Here is a 16,509-nt window from a genome sequence, read left to right on the forward strand (position 1 = left end):
ATCTAGTCTGTCCAATTTCATTACTATTGGGTGTCAGAGATCCCAACTGATCTCTAGATTCCTTCTACTTCTTATACTAGTTTAATGACCCCTGGGTAGAAAGCACTTGCTGTAAAATACCTGACAGGTGTCCGTGGGCTGCCAATGAATCTGCGAGGTGAGCGGATTTTTGGTTCAAATGAAAACTTCTCCTTTACACTTTCAAGAACAGATGGAGCCACATAAGTAAAACCCTTAAAAAAAATACATACTTATATATTTTATAAACTGGTTTTATTTAAAAAAATCTTATTAAATTATGACAAAATAGGTACCCATGTGCCTTTATAAAATAGGGCCCCAGAATTACCCCTATTTGTATATAAATACTCTCCCCAAAATTTCAGTGCACCTATTTTTACACATGTATACATTTTCCATGTACGTAGAACATACTTTATAAACAAACAAAAAAATGTTACCCTCTTAATACATACCAAGATCAGAAACAGGCTTACTACCATAGACCAGCAGAAAATAGCTTTCAGAGATTCCTACAGTTATTGTGTCATTGAAGGTCAGATGTGATTGGCACTCTCCCCCTCCCCCCACACACAGTCATTAAAAAAGGGAAAAGTCCTTTAGTAAATAGGTCTTTAAATATACTAACACTCCATGTGTTTAAAGCCAGCACCATTTGCTAGAATCTTAAGAGTATTTCTCATCTCAATTAGTCCTATTTTCAGGTCTCATCTCTTTGTTTCCTCTCTTAGATTTTATTTTTTGTTTGGGGGAGGGTGAAGTGAGTTGCCCAAGGTCAAATGGAATGTCAGTAGCAGAATGTGAACCCTGGTTTTCTCTGGTACTCAGCCCACTGCTCAACCACTAAGCTACTGCACTTTTTTCTCTCTCCTCTCTTTTTTTTTGTTTTGTTTTGTTAAGTCAGTACTGTTGCATTTACAGAAACTGACAAGAAAAAGAATTATGAATGAAGTTAAAGCAAATGGCTCACATTAAATATGAAATTCTGGTAAAAACTATCTAGTCATATTATGCATCAATTTAACTCCTCAGGTTCTAATCTGGATGGATATAGTGAATGATACATACCTGTATCAGGTGTTCTCCGAGGACAGCAGGCTGATTGTTCTCACGACTGGGTGACGTCCGCGGCAGCCCCCACCAACCGGAAAAAGCTTCGCGGACGGTCGGCACGCAGGGCACGCCCACCGCGCAATGCGCGGCCGTCTTCCCGCCCGTGCGCGACCGCTCCCGCCAGTTGAATGACTAGCAAAAAGATGAAAACGCAACTCCAAAGGGGAGGAGGGAGGGTAGGTGAGAACAATCAGCCTGCTGTCCTCGGAGAACACCTGCTACAGGTATGTATCATTCACTTTCTCTGAGGACAAGCAGGCTGCTTGTTCTCACGACTGGGGTATCCCTAGCTCTCAGGCTCACTCAAAACAAGAACCCAGGTCAATTGAACCTCGCAACGGCGAGGGTATAACAGAAATGACCTACGAAGAACAACTAACTGAGAGTGCAGCCTGACCAGAATAAATTCGGGTCCTGGAGGGTGGAGTTGGATTTACACCCCAAACAGATTCTGCAGCACCGACTGCCCGAACCGACTGTCGCGTCGGGTATCCTGCTGGAGGCAGTAATGTGATGTGAATGTGTGGACAGATGACCACGTCGCAGCTTTGCAAATTTCTTCAATAGTGGCTGACTTCAGGTGGGCCACTGACGCTGCCATGGCTCTAACACTATGAGCCGTGACATGACCCTCAAGAGCCAGCCCAGCCTGGGCGTAAGTGAAGGAAATGCAATCTGCTAGCCAATTGGTGATGGTGCGGTTTCCCGACAGCGACCCCTAGCCTGTTAGGGTCGAAAGAAACAAACAATTGGGCGGACTGTCTGTGGGGCTGTGTCCGCTCCAAGTAGAAGGCCAATGCTCTCTTGCAGTCCAATGTGTGCAACTGACGTTCAGCAGGGCGGGTATGCGGCCTGGGGAAGAATGTTTGGCAAGACAATTCACTGGTTAAGATGGAACTCCGACACCACCTTCGGCAGGAACTTTGGGTGGGTGCGGAGCACTACTCTGTTGTAATGAAATTTGGTATATGGAGCATGAGCTACTAGGGCTTGAAGCTCACTGACCCTACGAACTGAAGTAACTGCCACCAAGAAAATGACCTTCCAGGTCAAGTACTTCAGATGGCAGGTATTCAGTGGCTCAAAAGGAGGTTTCATCAGCTGGGTGAGGACGACGTTGAGATCCCATGACACTGTAGGAGGCTTGATAGGGGGCTTTGACAAAAGCAAGCATCTCATGAATCGAACGACTAAAGGCTCTCCAGAGATGGCTTTACCTTCCACACGATAATGGTAAGCACTAATCGCACTAAGGTGATTCCTTACTGAGTTGGTCTTTCGGCCAGACTCCGATAAGTGCAGAAGGTACTCAAGCAGGTTCTGTGCAGGGCAAGAACGAGGTTCTAGGGCCTTGCTCTCACACCAAACGACAAACCTCCTCCACTTGAAAAAGTAACTCTTTTTAGTGGAATCCTTTCTAGAGGCAAGCAAGACACGGGAGACACCCTCAGACAGACCCAACGCAGCAAAGTCTACGCCCTCAACATCCAGGCCGTGAGAGCCAGAGACTGAAGGTTGGGGTGCAGCAACGCTCCGTTGTTCTGCGAAATGAGAGTCGGAAAACACTCCAATCTCCACGGTTCTTCTAAGGACAACTCCAGAAGAAGAGGGAACCAGATCTGACGGGGCCAAAGGGCGCTATCAGAATCATGGTGCCGTGGTCTTGCTTGAGCTTCAGTAAGGTCTTCCCCACCAAAGGTATGGGAGGATAAGCATACAGGAGGCCGGTCCCCCAATGGAGGAGAAAAGCATCCGACGCCAGTCTGCCGTGGGCCTGTAGTCTGGAACAGAACAGAGGCAGCTTGTTGGTTCGTCTGAGAGGCGAAAAGGTCCACCGAGGGGGTGCCCCACTCTCGGAAGATCTTGCGTACCACTCTGGAATGAAGCGACCACTCGTGCGGTTGCATGACTCTGCTCAGTCTGTCGGCCAGACTGTTGTTTACACCTGCCAGGTATGTGGCTTGGAGAAGCATGCCGAACCGGCCGGCCCAACGCCACATCCCGACGGCTTCCTGACACAAGGGGCGAGATCCGGTGCCCCCCTGCTTGTTGGTGTAATACATCGCAACCTGATTGTCTGTCCGAATTTGAATAATTTGGTAGGACAGCCGATCTCTGAAAGCCTTCAGTGCGTTCCAGATCACTCGGAGCTCCAGGAGGTTGATCTGCAGATCCTTTTCCTGGAGGGACCACAGACCCTGGGTGTGGAACCCATCGACATGAGCTCCCCACCCCAGGCGAGATGCATCCGTCGTCAGCACTTTCGTGGGCTGCGGAATTTGGAATGGACGTCCCAGGGTCAAATTGGTCCGGATGGTCCACCAGAGCAGTGAAGTACGGCAACTGGTGGAGAGGCGGATGACATCCTCTAGATTCCCGGTGGCTTGGAACCACTGGGAAGCTAGGGTCCATTGAGCAGATCTCATGTGAAGACGAGCCATGGGAGTCACATGAACTGTGGAGGCCATATGACCCAGAAGTCTCAACATCTGCCGAGCTGTGATCTGCTGAGACGCTCTGGTCTGCGAAGCCAGGGACAGGAGGTTGTTGGCCCTCGCTTCGGGAAGGAAGGCCTGAGCCGTCTGGGTATCAGCAGCGCTCCTATGAATTCCAGAGACTGGGTTGGCTGGAGATGGGACTTTGGGTAATTTATCACAAACCCCAGCAGCTCCAGGAGTTGAGTAGTGCACTGCATGGACCGGAGGGCTCCTGCCTCCGAGGTGTTCTTGACCAGCCAATCGTCGAGATATGGGAACACGTGCACTCCCAGCTTGCGTAGATACGCCGCCACCACCACGAGACACTTTGTAAACACTCTTGGGGCAGAGGCGAGCCCAAAGGGCAGCACACATTACTGAAAGTGCCGTGTGCCCAGGCGGAATCTGAGATACTGTCTGTGAGCTGGCAGTATCGGGATGTGAGTGTAAGCATCCTTTAAATCCAGGGAACATAGCCAATCGTTTTTCTGAATCATTGGCAGAAGGGTGCCCAAGGAAAGCATCCTGAACTTTTCTTTGACCAGGAATTTGTTCAGGCCTCTCAGGTCTAGGATGGGACGCATCCCCCCTGTTTTCTTTTCCACAAGGAAGTACCTGGAATAGAATCCCTGCCCTTCCTGCCCGGGTGGTACGGGCTCGACCGCATTGGCGCTGAGAAGGGCGGAGAGTTCCTCTGCAAGTACCTGCTTGTGATGGGAGCTGAAGGATTGAGCTCCCGGAGGACAATTTGGTGGCAGGGAGGCCAAATTCAGGGTGTATCCGCACCGCACTATTTGGAGAACCCACTGGTCGGAGGTTATGAGAGGCCACCTTTGGTGAAAAAATTTTAACCTCCCCCCGACCAGCAGATCGTCCGGTACGGACACTTTGAGGGCGGCTATGTTCCCGTGGATCCAGTCAAAAGCCTGTCCCTGGCTTTTGCTGTGGAGGCGCAGGGGGCTGCTTAGGCGCACGCTGTTGACGAGAACGAGTGCGCTGGGGCTGTCCCTGTGCCTGACGAGGCCTTCGGGCCGGCTGGTTGAACCTACGCTTTGCAAAAGAATAGGGTGCAGCCTGCCGGGCCCGGGAAAAACGTCCACCTGCTGAGGTGGATGCTGAAGGCGCCCGGTGGGAGAGCTTGTCGAGGGCGGTTTCCCCGCTGATGCAGTTGGTCCACCAGCTGCTCGACCTTCTCACCAAAAATGTTATCCCCCCGGCAAGGGACGTCGGCCAGTCTCTGCTGGGTGCGGTTGTCCAGGTCAGAGGCACGCAGCCATGAGAGCCTGCGCATCACTATACCTTGGGCCGCAGCACGAGATGCCACGTCACAGGTGTCATAGATACCCCTGGACAGGAACTTTCTGCACGCCTTCAGCTGCCTGACCACCTCCTGATAAGGCCTGGACTGCTCCGGCGGGAGCTTATCGACCAGGTCCGCCAGTTGCTTCACATTGTTCCGCATGTGAATGCTCGTATAGAGCTGGTATGACTGGATGCGGGTCACGAGCATGGAGGATTGGTAGGCCTTCCTCCCAAACGAGTCCAGAGTGCGAGACTCCCGCCCCGGGGGCGCCGAGGCGGTATCCCTCGAACTCCGTGCCCTCTTGAGAGCAGAATCCACGACCGCCGAGTCATGGGGCAATTGTGGCCGCATTAACTCTGGGTCAGAGTGGATCCTGTACTGGGACTCTGCTTTCTTGGGAATGGTGGGATTAGTTAATGGTCGCATCCAGTTCCGAAGCAGTGTCTCCTTGAGGACATTGTGCAGCGGTACCGTGGAGGACTCTCTAGGTGGTGATGGATAGTCGAGGACCTCGAGCATCTCAGCCCTCGGCTCATCCACAGAGACCACGGGGAAGGGAATGCAAATAGACATATCCCGCACAAAGGAGGCAAAGGAGAGACTCTCAGGAGGCGAGAGCTTCCTCTCCGGTGAAGGCGTGGGGTCCGAGGGAAGGCCCGTAGACTCCTCTGAGGAGAAATATCTAGGGTCCTCCTCTTCCCCCCACGAGGCCTCATCCTCGGTATCGGACATAAGCTCACGTAGCTGTGTCCTGAACCGGGCCCGGCTCGACGTCGAGGCACCGAGGCCTCGGTGTCGTCGAGCGGTGGACTCCCGCGCCGGCGGGGGACGAAGCTCCCTCCATCGACGTCGACTCCACCTGCGTGGCGGTCGAGACCGGCGCCGCAAGCGGCGGCGGTGTCGACGGCCTCGGCGCCGGGCTAGAGCTCGCCGGCGCCACAGTCATCGGCGCCGGGGGTGCACAGCCTGGTGCATCAGCCCTTCCAGGATCCCTGGAAGGATGGCTCTGAGGCACTCGTCCAGGCCCGCTGCCGGGAAAGGCGGTGGGGCCGGTAGAGGTGTCGGTGCCAGGATCTGGTGGGGGCCAGGAGACGGCACCGAAGTGCCGGGACCCTGTCGCGTCGGTACCTCCACAACCGACGGGGACCTCTCCTCCCGACGCGGACGCTTCGGCGTCGGCTCCTCTCCGATGTTCGGATGCATCGAGGGCGACCGGTGACGGTGCTTCTTAGTCTTCTTGCGATGCCAGTCACCGGTGCCGGTGGTGGTATGGAGGAGGAGGAGGACGATCCCCCTCGGTCTCGAGGAACCGGGTCAGACAGGGTTTGGTCCCGTGGGCCACGGGCTGAGGGAGTGACCGGGGCCCGACTGCCCACGCGGACTCTCACCTCTACCCTCACCGGAGGACCGGCGTGCCGACGGGACCTGTTCTCCTGGGGTCGATGCCATCGGTGCCGATTTCTCGGGCATCGATACCGGTACCCGAAGGACCTGGGCGTCCGATACCGATGCCGTCGAGGTCGAAGTCGAGGGGCCGGCGCAAGTTCCAAAAAGACGGTCCCGTAGAACTTGCCTCGCAACTTGAGTCCGTTTCGGAGACCGAGACACAGAGAACACGACTTGATATTGTGCTCCGGCCCGAGGCACTGGAGGCACCAAGCGTGGGTGTCGGTCTGCGAGATTGGCCAGCCGCACCGACCACACTTTTTAAATCCACTCGGGACCTTCGAGGACATCGACGGAAAAATCGCGTCGGCGAAGTTAAAGTCGTCGATGGTGGCGGAAATCACACCTCGAAAAAGAAAATCGACCGTGCGGCCACTAGGCCGCAACGCGACGCCCCCCGCTAGAAACGAGGGAAAAGGGAGCGCGTGCTCCTTACTTTTTTTTTTTTTGAAAAAAGAAATCCGGAGCACGCGGTGACTAAATACTAACAAACTAAATAGAAATTAGACGAGTCGCGTAAACGCGAACGGCTCCGGCGGCTGAAAACAGAGAGAGCGGCGAAGACACGACTCTCTCCAGACGCGGAAAAAAAGGAACTGGCGGGAGCGGTCGCGCACGGGCGGGAAGACGGCCGCGCATGCGCGGTGGGCGTGCCCTGCGTGCCGACCATCCCGCGAAGCTTTTTCCGGTTGGTGGGGGCTGCCGCGGACGTCACCCAGTCGTGAGAACAAGCAGCCTGCTTGTCCTCGGAGAACAGAAGTGACGAGGAGGAGCAATGAGGATGGTGTTTCTGAAATATAACCATGAGCTCATTTCTTGATGAGCTGAATAAAGTCACAGCTTAGAAAGGCTGCCATTTAGCACTGCATGACTCAGAACAGGTAGCAAAGTACAAATTTTTATATGGACATCAAATGATCCTCTAAAGCATCCACCTTCCATCCACTATATCTCCAACACTCTGTTCCAGAACCATAGGCAAGTAACAGCATATTCCTTGTCAACCCTCCAGACCAGTCTAGCAGCTGACACATTGGTTATGCTCACCTACCAGTAGATAGAGACTGAGAACACAATTTCTGAGAAGTGTATAAACAACATGTGCCACTTCATAGCCAGCCTGTATGTTCTCAGTCTCCAACAGATGGTTACCAAGCAGCCTGTGCAGTCTGCGGTCAGTCTGTTAGGGGGATAGTTCCCTGCGGTGTGATGTTTGGTCTTTAATTTTTCTCCTTTAAACAGCCACTTTCTTGAAATTAAAGAAAAAGTTTCATTCACCGCCAATTCTCTCACTTGATCTCTTCCCCCCACTCCAAGGGTTGAGGTCCATGGGGGCCACAGTGTACCCTAGGGTAACAGCATGCATACGAAGGATTACACCTTAAACCCACTCACCACAAAGACCTGGTTGGCACTTTCACTAAGAGCTGAGTCATCAGGGCTATCGACGGGCGTCTGACGTGTAAACTTCGAGTCAAACTGGCTCACATCCTCTTCAGATTGCTTTGTGAAAACAAAATTAAGTTAAGGTATTCTAGTACAGACAGCTTAGTAGTAAAGCCTGGGTCCTTTGGCAGAGCTCAGTTTTAGGGGAAGCCCACAGGACCACTGCAATCTGGCTGCTGCCTGTGATGACCCTAGAAATACTGTTGTTGAAGGGTTAATAGCAGGGGAAAGGGACAAGAATCAAGGCTAAAAAGGCAATCAATAATTTTTTTTTAAACTTTTTCCATATTGTAGCATAAAAGCATTAAAAAAATATATATGGTCTTTTAAAAAAAGTTGGTAGTTAAATTAGTTTTGCTGTGAAGTGGACCGATATGATTTCTACATGTAATAAAGGGACCATGAGAGACTATGCCTGGGTTTGTAATCACTAAGATTTATTATACAGAGATCAACGTATTGTTAAGGAACATCCTTCATACTATGTGCCTCTTAAATATAAGTCCAGATGTACTATGTATTTTCTCCATAGTGGTCTGCAAACCCTTTATACATAATCAGTACTCCTGTGCAGCACTCAACTAAATAAAAATGTATGTGTTTTTTGTTTTGTTTTAAAAGGAGACTGGTATACAATTCTGTACTACATATTTTCTCCTAAATACAGGAATGGAAAACCATGTGTTCCACTGTGGTCTGCAAACCCTTTGTAGCACTCAGCTAAATAAATAAAATGTATGGGGTTTTATTTTGTTTTAAAGGATACTGGTATACAATTCAAGGAGCTCCCCAAGGTTTGCAGGGCTGTCAAGTTACTGCTAGTAACATCTACCCAGTGATATGCTCAGGAGATGTGAACGCAGATTTTAGAAAGAATGCAATAAATAGAAATCAAATCAAAACATAGAAAAGAAAATAAGATGATACCTTTTTTATTGGACTAACTTAATACATTTTGGATTAGCTTCCGAAGGTAACCCTTCTTCAGATCAGAAATGAGCAAATGTTGACAAATATTAGAATATGTAAGTGAAACACAAAAGCATTCCAATGACAGTCTCATAGGAATAGGGTGGGATATGGTAGGTGAGAAACAGGGAGAGCTGGGTGGCTGGTGAGAGTGACAAAGCAGTAGAATTTTATGGTTTATAGTGAGATAGAAAGCCCAGATCAAGTTCTGTCTGGTGGGTGTCAAAATATTTATCATTTTGACTTCAAAGGTCTTACGTTCCTGGATTGTCTTAAAATTTCCTTTTAGTATTCTTACCACAAGATCACTGATGCAGTGTTCTGGTTTGGAAAGTGCTGCTCCACAGAGGTGACATCCTAGTTGGCACTGGGATGTTTAATATTGCGTCTGTGTAAACTGAGCCTAGTCTTTAGCATCTGGCTTGTTTTATCTTCATGCTTTTTGCGCTGAATGATATATACCAAATTTGAGGACGAGCATGTGAAGGATCCCCTTATGCTGACTTTTCCAATGAGAGTGATTTGAGGATCCTGTGAGATGAGTTGGTACGGTTTGCAGCTAGGTATATTGTACGGGCACGTACCATTCTCTTCTTTTTGAGCTTGTATTTGGATTTTCCTTTTCACTAATTTCTGTTTCAAATTAGGTGGCTGTTGAAAGGCCAGCACTGGGTGGGGCTGGGAATCTCTCAGTAATTTATCCTCATGGAGTAGTGGCTGTAGGATCTTTCATGATTCTTTTCAATTTTTCTAGCTTTAGATTGTATGCCATTACAAGGGGGATTCTCTCTATGGCTCTCTTCTCTATGTACTACAGTAGGTTTTCTCTAGGTATTTTAAGGGAAGAAGCAATATTCTTGGAGATTATTTTGGGGTTGGGATTCAGTCAGGATTTTGAGGTGTTTCTCTCAGTCTTTTGGGTCAGAGCAGATATGGTGGTATCATGTGGCTTGGCTGTGTATAACTGAATTTTTTGTATGTGAAGGGTGGAAGCTGGAGCTGTGGAGATAGCTGCATTTGTCCATAGGTTTCCTGTATATCAATGTATGTATATAGCCATTGCTGATGGAAACTGTGGTGTAAGTTGACTTTCTGGGGAGTAGTCAATTTTCAGTTTGATTGTAGGATGGTATGTATTGAAGGAACTGTAAAATAGTTTGCAAGTCTCTTCTCCCACAGTCCAAATCATGAAAAGTGTTATCAATATAACAGTAGTATTTTAAGGGTTTAGTCTGATATGTATTCAAAAACATCTCTTCCAGTTCTGCCATGAAAAGGTTAGCATTTGGGGGTCACATCCTGGTGCCCACAGCAGTGCCCATAATTTGCAGACAGATATTGTTAAAACGGAAATAGTGAGTTAGAGTGAATCTGATCAATTTTGTAATGGTTTCCGGTGAGTATTGGTGGTCCAGAGTAGATGTTTTTAGGAATTTATCTCATGCAGCTATGCCATCTACACAAAGAATGTATCATCTTATTTTCTTTTCTATGCTTTGATTTATTTCTATTTATTACCTTTAAAAGTGGACTAACACACCACTTTACTCATGAAAGAATGTACAAATTGGAATTTTGTTTGCTTGTTTTTGTGTTGTTTTTTTAATACACGCAGGAATGGATGTGCATTTTGTAACTGTCACACAACAGACGTTTATGTCCTGAAATATCAAACTTACATGTGTAAGTGCCGACACTTAAGTTGGCTAAGTGAGCACTTTTATAAAACCTAGAAATGCTGAGAACAAGTGTACATTCCAAAGCTGATCTTGGTGCTCTTAAAATGTGCATTCCCTTTCTGAAATGGGGGAATACATGTATATATTTTGGCCACGCCCTACCCCTTCCTAATCCTGCCCTAATCAAACCCAAACCATGGCTTCTTACCAATTTCAAGTATTTATGATTTTCACATGTAAATCCCAGCCTTCTAAATATCAGGTTTTCTACAATTATTCGATATGCATGTGTAAATCACAAATAGGGCTTCTAAAATAACCAGGCCTTTACACTTTTGAAATAACAATGAATATTCCAAAAAGCAAAATGAGCTGTTCAGCTCTATCCCAGTTTCAATTATTTACATCAAGCTTCTGGTTCTTCATTACAATTGCAAGAGATGTATCAAATGTTAAGAGTGCTGGTTTGCTTACTCACCAATAATGGTTTAAAGGGAGGTTCAACCTTCCGAGCTAAAAGCTCTTCCCAGTTTATGTGTCTGAAGAAAGGATGAGCCTACAAAATAACCAAATCCCAGTACACCATGAAGAAACCACAACAAACAAAAGTAACCAATAAAAACAAAATGCTCTCACATTTTGCTGACAGACTGTTATACCATCAAAAGTTTACAGCAAATGGGATTTTATAATGGCTTGAAGTTACCAGTTGCTTGACCAATCCATTGGCTCAACAGCAGAGCAATGTACGAAGTACACTCATGTGGAAAGACCCCGACTCAATTCCAGAGTCAGGAGAAATTAGTTATTACCTGCTAATTTTCTTTCCTTGAGTCCCACCAGACCAGTCCAGAACCTGCTGTTGCATCTGTCGACCATAAAATGGAGACAGAGAACAAAGCATTGTGAACCCTACCTTAAAAGGGTCCACTGCAGCCTGAGCTCTCCATTGTTTTTATTAAAAAAGAAGAAATAGTAATGGTATCCCATTTGTTAATCCAAATGAACTTTCTCCTTCCTTACATCCTCAAAATGTATTGTAATGCAGTAAATGACAGCAAATAAAAACCCGAATGGTCCATCCAGTCTGCCCAAAAAGGCAGCCAGAGATGCACCCGCCACTCTAAGGCCACATTCCTCCCTGATCAAACACTGGTAACACAAACATGGCAGTCAGCAATTTGCCACAGTGCGAACTATACACAGGAAGTTAAATCTGATACAACCTTGGAAGAATGGTTTTATAATATTGGTTTCAGCATATTCATATTAATTATCAATACTTGAGTAAACCAGTGTTGCAAAATGACAACATTTTACTATCAACCTGAGATACATTCATTGGTATATGATATGAATGCGATATAAAATACGCATACGTTCTTGAGCTGTCCTTGCCATTTTCAGGATGCAGACCATAGATGTCTGCCCAGCACTCTCTTACTTCCCAACTGAAGTTGCCATTCAAGCACCGTTACGTTTTGGTAATTTTTTCCTATCCTCTTTTCGTATAGGGATCCTTTAGGTTTATTCCACACATTTTTTCTAATTCTGTTACTGTTTTTGTCTCCACTACTTCCCCCAGAACCAGGGCCAGCATTAGGGGGTGGCAAATAGGGCAGTTGCTCTGGGCCCCCATGCCACAGGGGGCTCCAATCTACCTCAATCTGAAGGAGATACAGCTTGCAGACAGGCTTTGGGGGCCCTTTCCCAGTTTCTACCCCGGCCCCCTGCATGTTTAACACCGGCCCAGTCCCAAATACAGTCTTTATCTTTGCTGTTTTCTTACTATTTCTGTTTTTCAAATAAATAAATCTGTAAGCAACTTATAACAAAAAAGGAGAGGAAAGGAAACTGAGTTAGTCTGGTGGAACTCAAGGAAATGTTTTAAAAAGTTAACAGGTAAGAACTAAATCTCTCCTTTATTGTTCTCACCAGACCAGGTGGGACATAGCAAAGCATTACTCAAGATAGATGAGATTCAGCTACCCCTGCCCTTTGCACTTTGACCCCCAAATGCCAAGAGTCAGCTTTTGCAGCCACATGTATCCTATTGTACAAGGTGAAGACCAAATTGCCACTCTACAAATACATTCCAGCGACACTGTATGCTCTTAGTAGAAAGTGCTCTCAAACACTGAAGGACCTGCTTACTTGCTAGAATATAAACAGAAGAAATCATTTCCTTGAGCCACCATGATCAGCAAAAAAAGGATAAACTCTGTCCTATCTCCAAAACTCATTTGTCACTTCTAAGTAATGTACGAGTACCTGAAGAAAATCCAAGTACTGCAAAGTCTTTAAAGTCAGCTTCATAATCCTCTCTTAACAAAGACCAAGAAACCTATTAAGTGAAATAGAGAGACTACTTTCGGAAGAAAGAGAATGAAACCACATGAATTGAAACCCTGACTTTCTTAAACATTAGGAAGGGATTCCCGCAAGCCAAAAAAACTGCTAGAAGGAAAACTGGTCTTTAAGGCGAGATCTTAAAAAAGTTGCCTTTTTTAGGCATTTGAACGGCATTCAGCCCAAAGCCTTAAGAACCAGATTCAAACTCCTTGGACAAAAGGACCAGAAAGGAGGCCTGACCTGCATTGCTTGCTTTGAACTAAAGACATCACCCCTAAAAATGACCCTGAAAGGATGCAAGAGCTACTACCTGAACTTTCAAGGACTCCACTGCTAAACTCTTGTTGTGACCTTTCAGAAAGAATGCCAAAAAGTGAGCAATAGAAGCCCATAAGGGAGGTGATGCTCTGCTCAAACACCAACCTTGAAAACACTCAACTCTCACATAGGCCAGCAAGGCTGAATGCTTCTGGGCCTGAAGCAAGGTAGAAATTAACTTTATCCAAATAAACCCTATGCCTTTGGTGTGACAGCTCAACAGTCAAGCCATAAGATAAAAAGGAAGCCAGAAATTCCATCACTACTGGCCCTTAAATTATAAGTCTCTATCCTTCTGGCTTTCTCAGGACCCATGATGGGGAAGGGGAAGGGGAATGGGAGTTGATATACAGCCTCTCTATGGTTATAATCAAAGTGATTTATATATTATAAACAGGTACTTATTTTTCTGTATCTGGAGCAATTGGGGGGGGGGGGGGGGGGGGGAGGTTAAGTGACCTGCCCAGAGTCATAAGTTGCTGCAGTGGGAATCAAACCTAGTTCCCCAGGTTCCCAGGCCATTGAACTAACCATTAGGCTACTCCTCCAGGAGAGTCTATCCTGAGATGAACAAAATCCACATACCAAGGCTTTCTGGGCTTGTCTGAGCTACTAGGACCATTCATCTGGGCTGAGAAGCAGTCAGTCATGGAGGAAAGACAATGGAGACTCTTCTATGGCCAAGCCTGCACCAATGGTTCTAGGCCTTCAGAACCATGTTCCTTCTGATAACTGAAGAACCGAGGCATCTTCATGTAGGCCTTTAATGCTATCAGAACTATGCGGTGTCACCCCCGTTGACTCCTTATGAGATTGAATACTGGCTCTAATAACTCCCATTCTCCTGGAACTCGGAAGTGCCTGCTTAAAAAATCCACTTAAACATTCTGAACTCCAACAATGTGAGCAGCTGAAAGATCAAGATACTGCTCTGTCCAGAGAAGCAACCACCATGATTCCTGGGCTACTGATGCACTCTTTGTATCTCCTTGTTTATTGATGTATGCCACAGCCACCACAGTCGGAAAGCACATTGTTCTGCCACTCACTAGCTCCACAAAGGACAGCAAGGTTTTCTGTATTGCCCCGACTGCCAGACAACTGATAGACCAATATGCTTTGGACAGTGTCCACCAACCTTGAGTTACCCAATTCTGGCAATGGGCTCACCAACCAAATAGGCTGGCATCCTTTGTTGCCGCTAACCAAGCTGGAAGGCTCCATGTCCTTTGAGCAGGTTGTGGGATTGAAGCCACCACTTCATACTCCTTTTCATCTCTGACTTCCAAGCAGAGGTGTGCATGGGGACGTAATCTGGTCCCCATTCCCACCTGTCCCCACACCATCCTATTGTTACTGTCCCCTCACCATCCTCACACTCAACATGCACTTAAAAGATATTGTAAATTCAAACCACCACATAAAATGTGTCCAATAACTTGTTAAAATTTGACACAAAATAAACAGTACTCTGTTAAATATGCAAGAAAACATTTTTATTAACATGGCTTGCAAGAAAACAATCATTTCAAACTATGTAAAAATAATAAAACATTTATAGAGCCAGAGTTCTGTTCTACATTCCTCAATTGTTCGCCCTGCAACTGAAAAACAAAAATGTTCAGGCAACACGGGTCAGTTTCGGCCATACATGGGACCTCTGTTGGCAGTAGATAGTAAGAGATGAGCAGAATTCTTTGTCCAAGCTTATTATGTATGTATCCACTTCATCAATCACTAAAGCTCTTTCCTGCCTCTTGAAAAAAAAAAAAAAAAAAAGTCTGCCTCCAATTGCTCTTATTTTGGATGTTTTGTTGGCTGCACCTCGACTACAGTTTGATCTGCTGTCAGTGTTAACAGTCTGTTTATGGCACTGTTCCGCCCTTTGACTATCATCAGATCTAAAATGACCCTTCAGTCTTAGATCTAGCAATGTTGCTACCAAGTGTGTCCAAATATAAACAGGGCCAGCTCAATGGACTGTAGCATCCTGAGCCAAATTCTGGTTTGGCAACCTGGGCCTCCCTCCCCTCGGTATGCACTACCACCCCCCCCCCCCCCCACCCCACTTTGATCTTTCCATTTCTGCAGGGACGTGGCAGAGAGAACACACTGGAGCTGGTGTAGGTAACATTAGGTGGACTGCTGTTGGTGCTTGAGAGCAACCACATTTAAAGGTAGACACCTGGGGGGGGGGGGAGGGGGGAGGGGGTTGTCAGACCCAAGGATGAAGGTTTTGGTAGCTGCAGGGGGGGAGGGTTAGAAAGGTGTCCTAAGCCAGTTTCCCACTTGGTCTGTGCCTTGAGCTGGTTCTGACTGTAAAGTATTTATCCATGCGATCTGCAAGATGATTCTCCAAGAATGCTTTCACATGGCTGGCTGAGCTTGCAATTGTCAGATGCTCTTGTCAACTAATATTTTGTTAGGACCACTAGATGTAGTGGAAGCTTAGTACCTGTCAACAGTTCTTTTGTAGCCCTGTCAAATGATTTCAACACCACAACTTCTACTGGCAGAGTCATCAATTGTGCACAATTTGGCCAAGAACAGCTTGTTTGCACCTGGTTCAGTGACAATTGCATGCAGCTCCTCCATATTCTCCACAACAGATTTCAATGTTAATAGAACTGTTGACTTTTGTTCGTTTAGTGAATGTAACCACCTCCTCACTGGGGAGGTCATTCAGATCAACTTCAGTTTTTGATGGCTGAAGTCCATGAGAAAATATGAGATTAAGATTATGACCTGCGCAATCTACCCACACCTCACCTCGAAATGCTGCTTTCATATTAGCTGTATTAATCAGTCACATAGATGAGAGTAGATCAGTGGAGATTATATCTGCCAAAATGCTTGAAAACAAAATCGACAAAATATTCTCACCAGTTTATCAGTGATCTTACACATTGCCAAAATTGCTGAACACATGCACCAGTTTTAATCAAGTTGAGCTCCTCATTTTTTTTTTTTTAGCTGAGATGTTGGTATCAAGTTTGAGTCAAGGTGTGCACAGGGACATAATCTGGTCCCCCATCACCTCCCATCCCCATTCACTTTTGATCCATCCCCACAGTAGTAATGATGTTTTTGTTCCTATTCCCATGGAGTTCCACAAGTTTCAACATATACTTTAAACAGAGGGAGATCTTCAATAGTTTACTTTGTCCAACCAATGTTTAATCGGGCAAAACGTCACCCAAACTTCTGGGTACAATCAGCTTAAGAGGAAAAGGCCTGGAGAAGCCCCCAGCTTTATTATATTTAAGCTTCATGGGCTGGGCTTCATCATCATAGGCCAAAAAACCTCTACTGAAATAACTTATTTTTTTAAATGTTTACTCTTTTATATTTCATTCCATAAAAATCAAAGTAGTACTTAGCTCAG

The 16,509-nt window shown here is 46.6% G+C and overlaps 1 protein-coding gene across 1 annotated transcript in view; it reads right to left on the bottom strand.

Moving 5' to 3' along the window:
- The window catches only part of RPS6KB1 (ribosomal protein S6 kinase B1), an 87,478-nt gene that overhangs the window by 1,943 nt on the left and 69,026 nt on the right, over nucleotides 1-16,509 (bottom strand). The window contains exons 12-14 of the mRNA XM_030222609.1: nucleotides 10,933-11,010; nucleotides 7,756-7,863; nucleotides 121-233 (exon numbers count right to left, since the gene is read on the bottom strand). Of these exons, the coding sequence (XP_030078469.1) occupies nucleotides 121-233; nucleotides 7,756-7,863; nucleotides 10,933-11,010 (299 nt within the window). The remainder of the gene's footprint in view (nucleotides 1-120; nucleotides 234-7,755; nucleotides 7,864-10,932; nucleotides 11,011-16,509) is intronic.

Source organism: Microcaecilia unicolor, chromosome 13 (assembly GCF_901765095.1).
Source record: "Microcaecilia unicolor chromosome 13, aMicUni1.1, whole genome shotgun sequence".
NCBI lineage: Eukaryota > Metazoa > Chordata > Amphibia > Gymnophiona > Siphonopidae > Microcaecilia > Microcaecilia unicolor.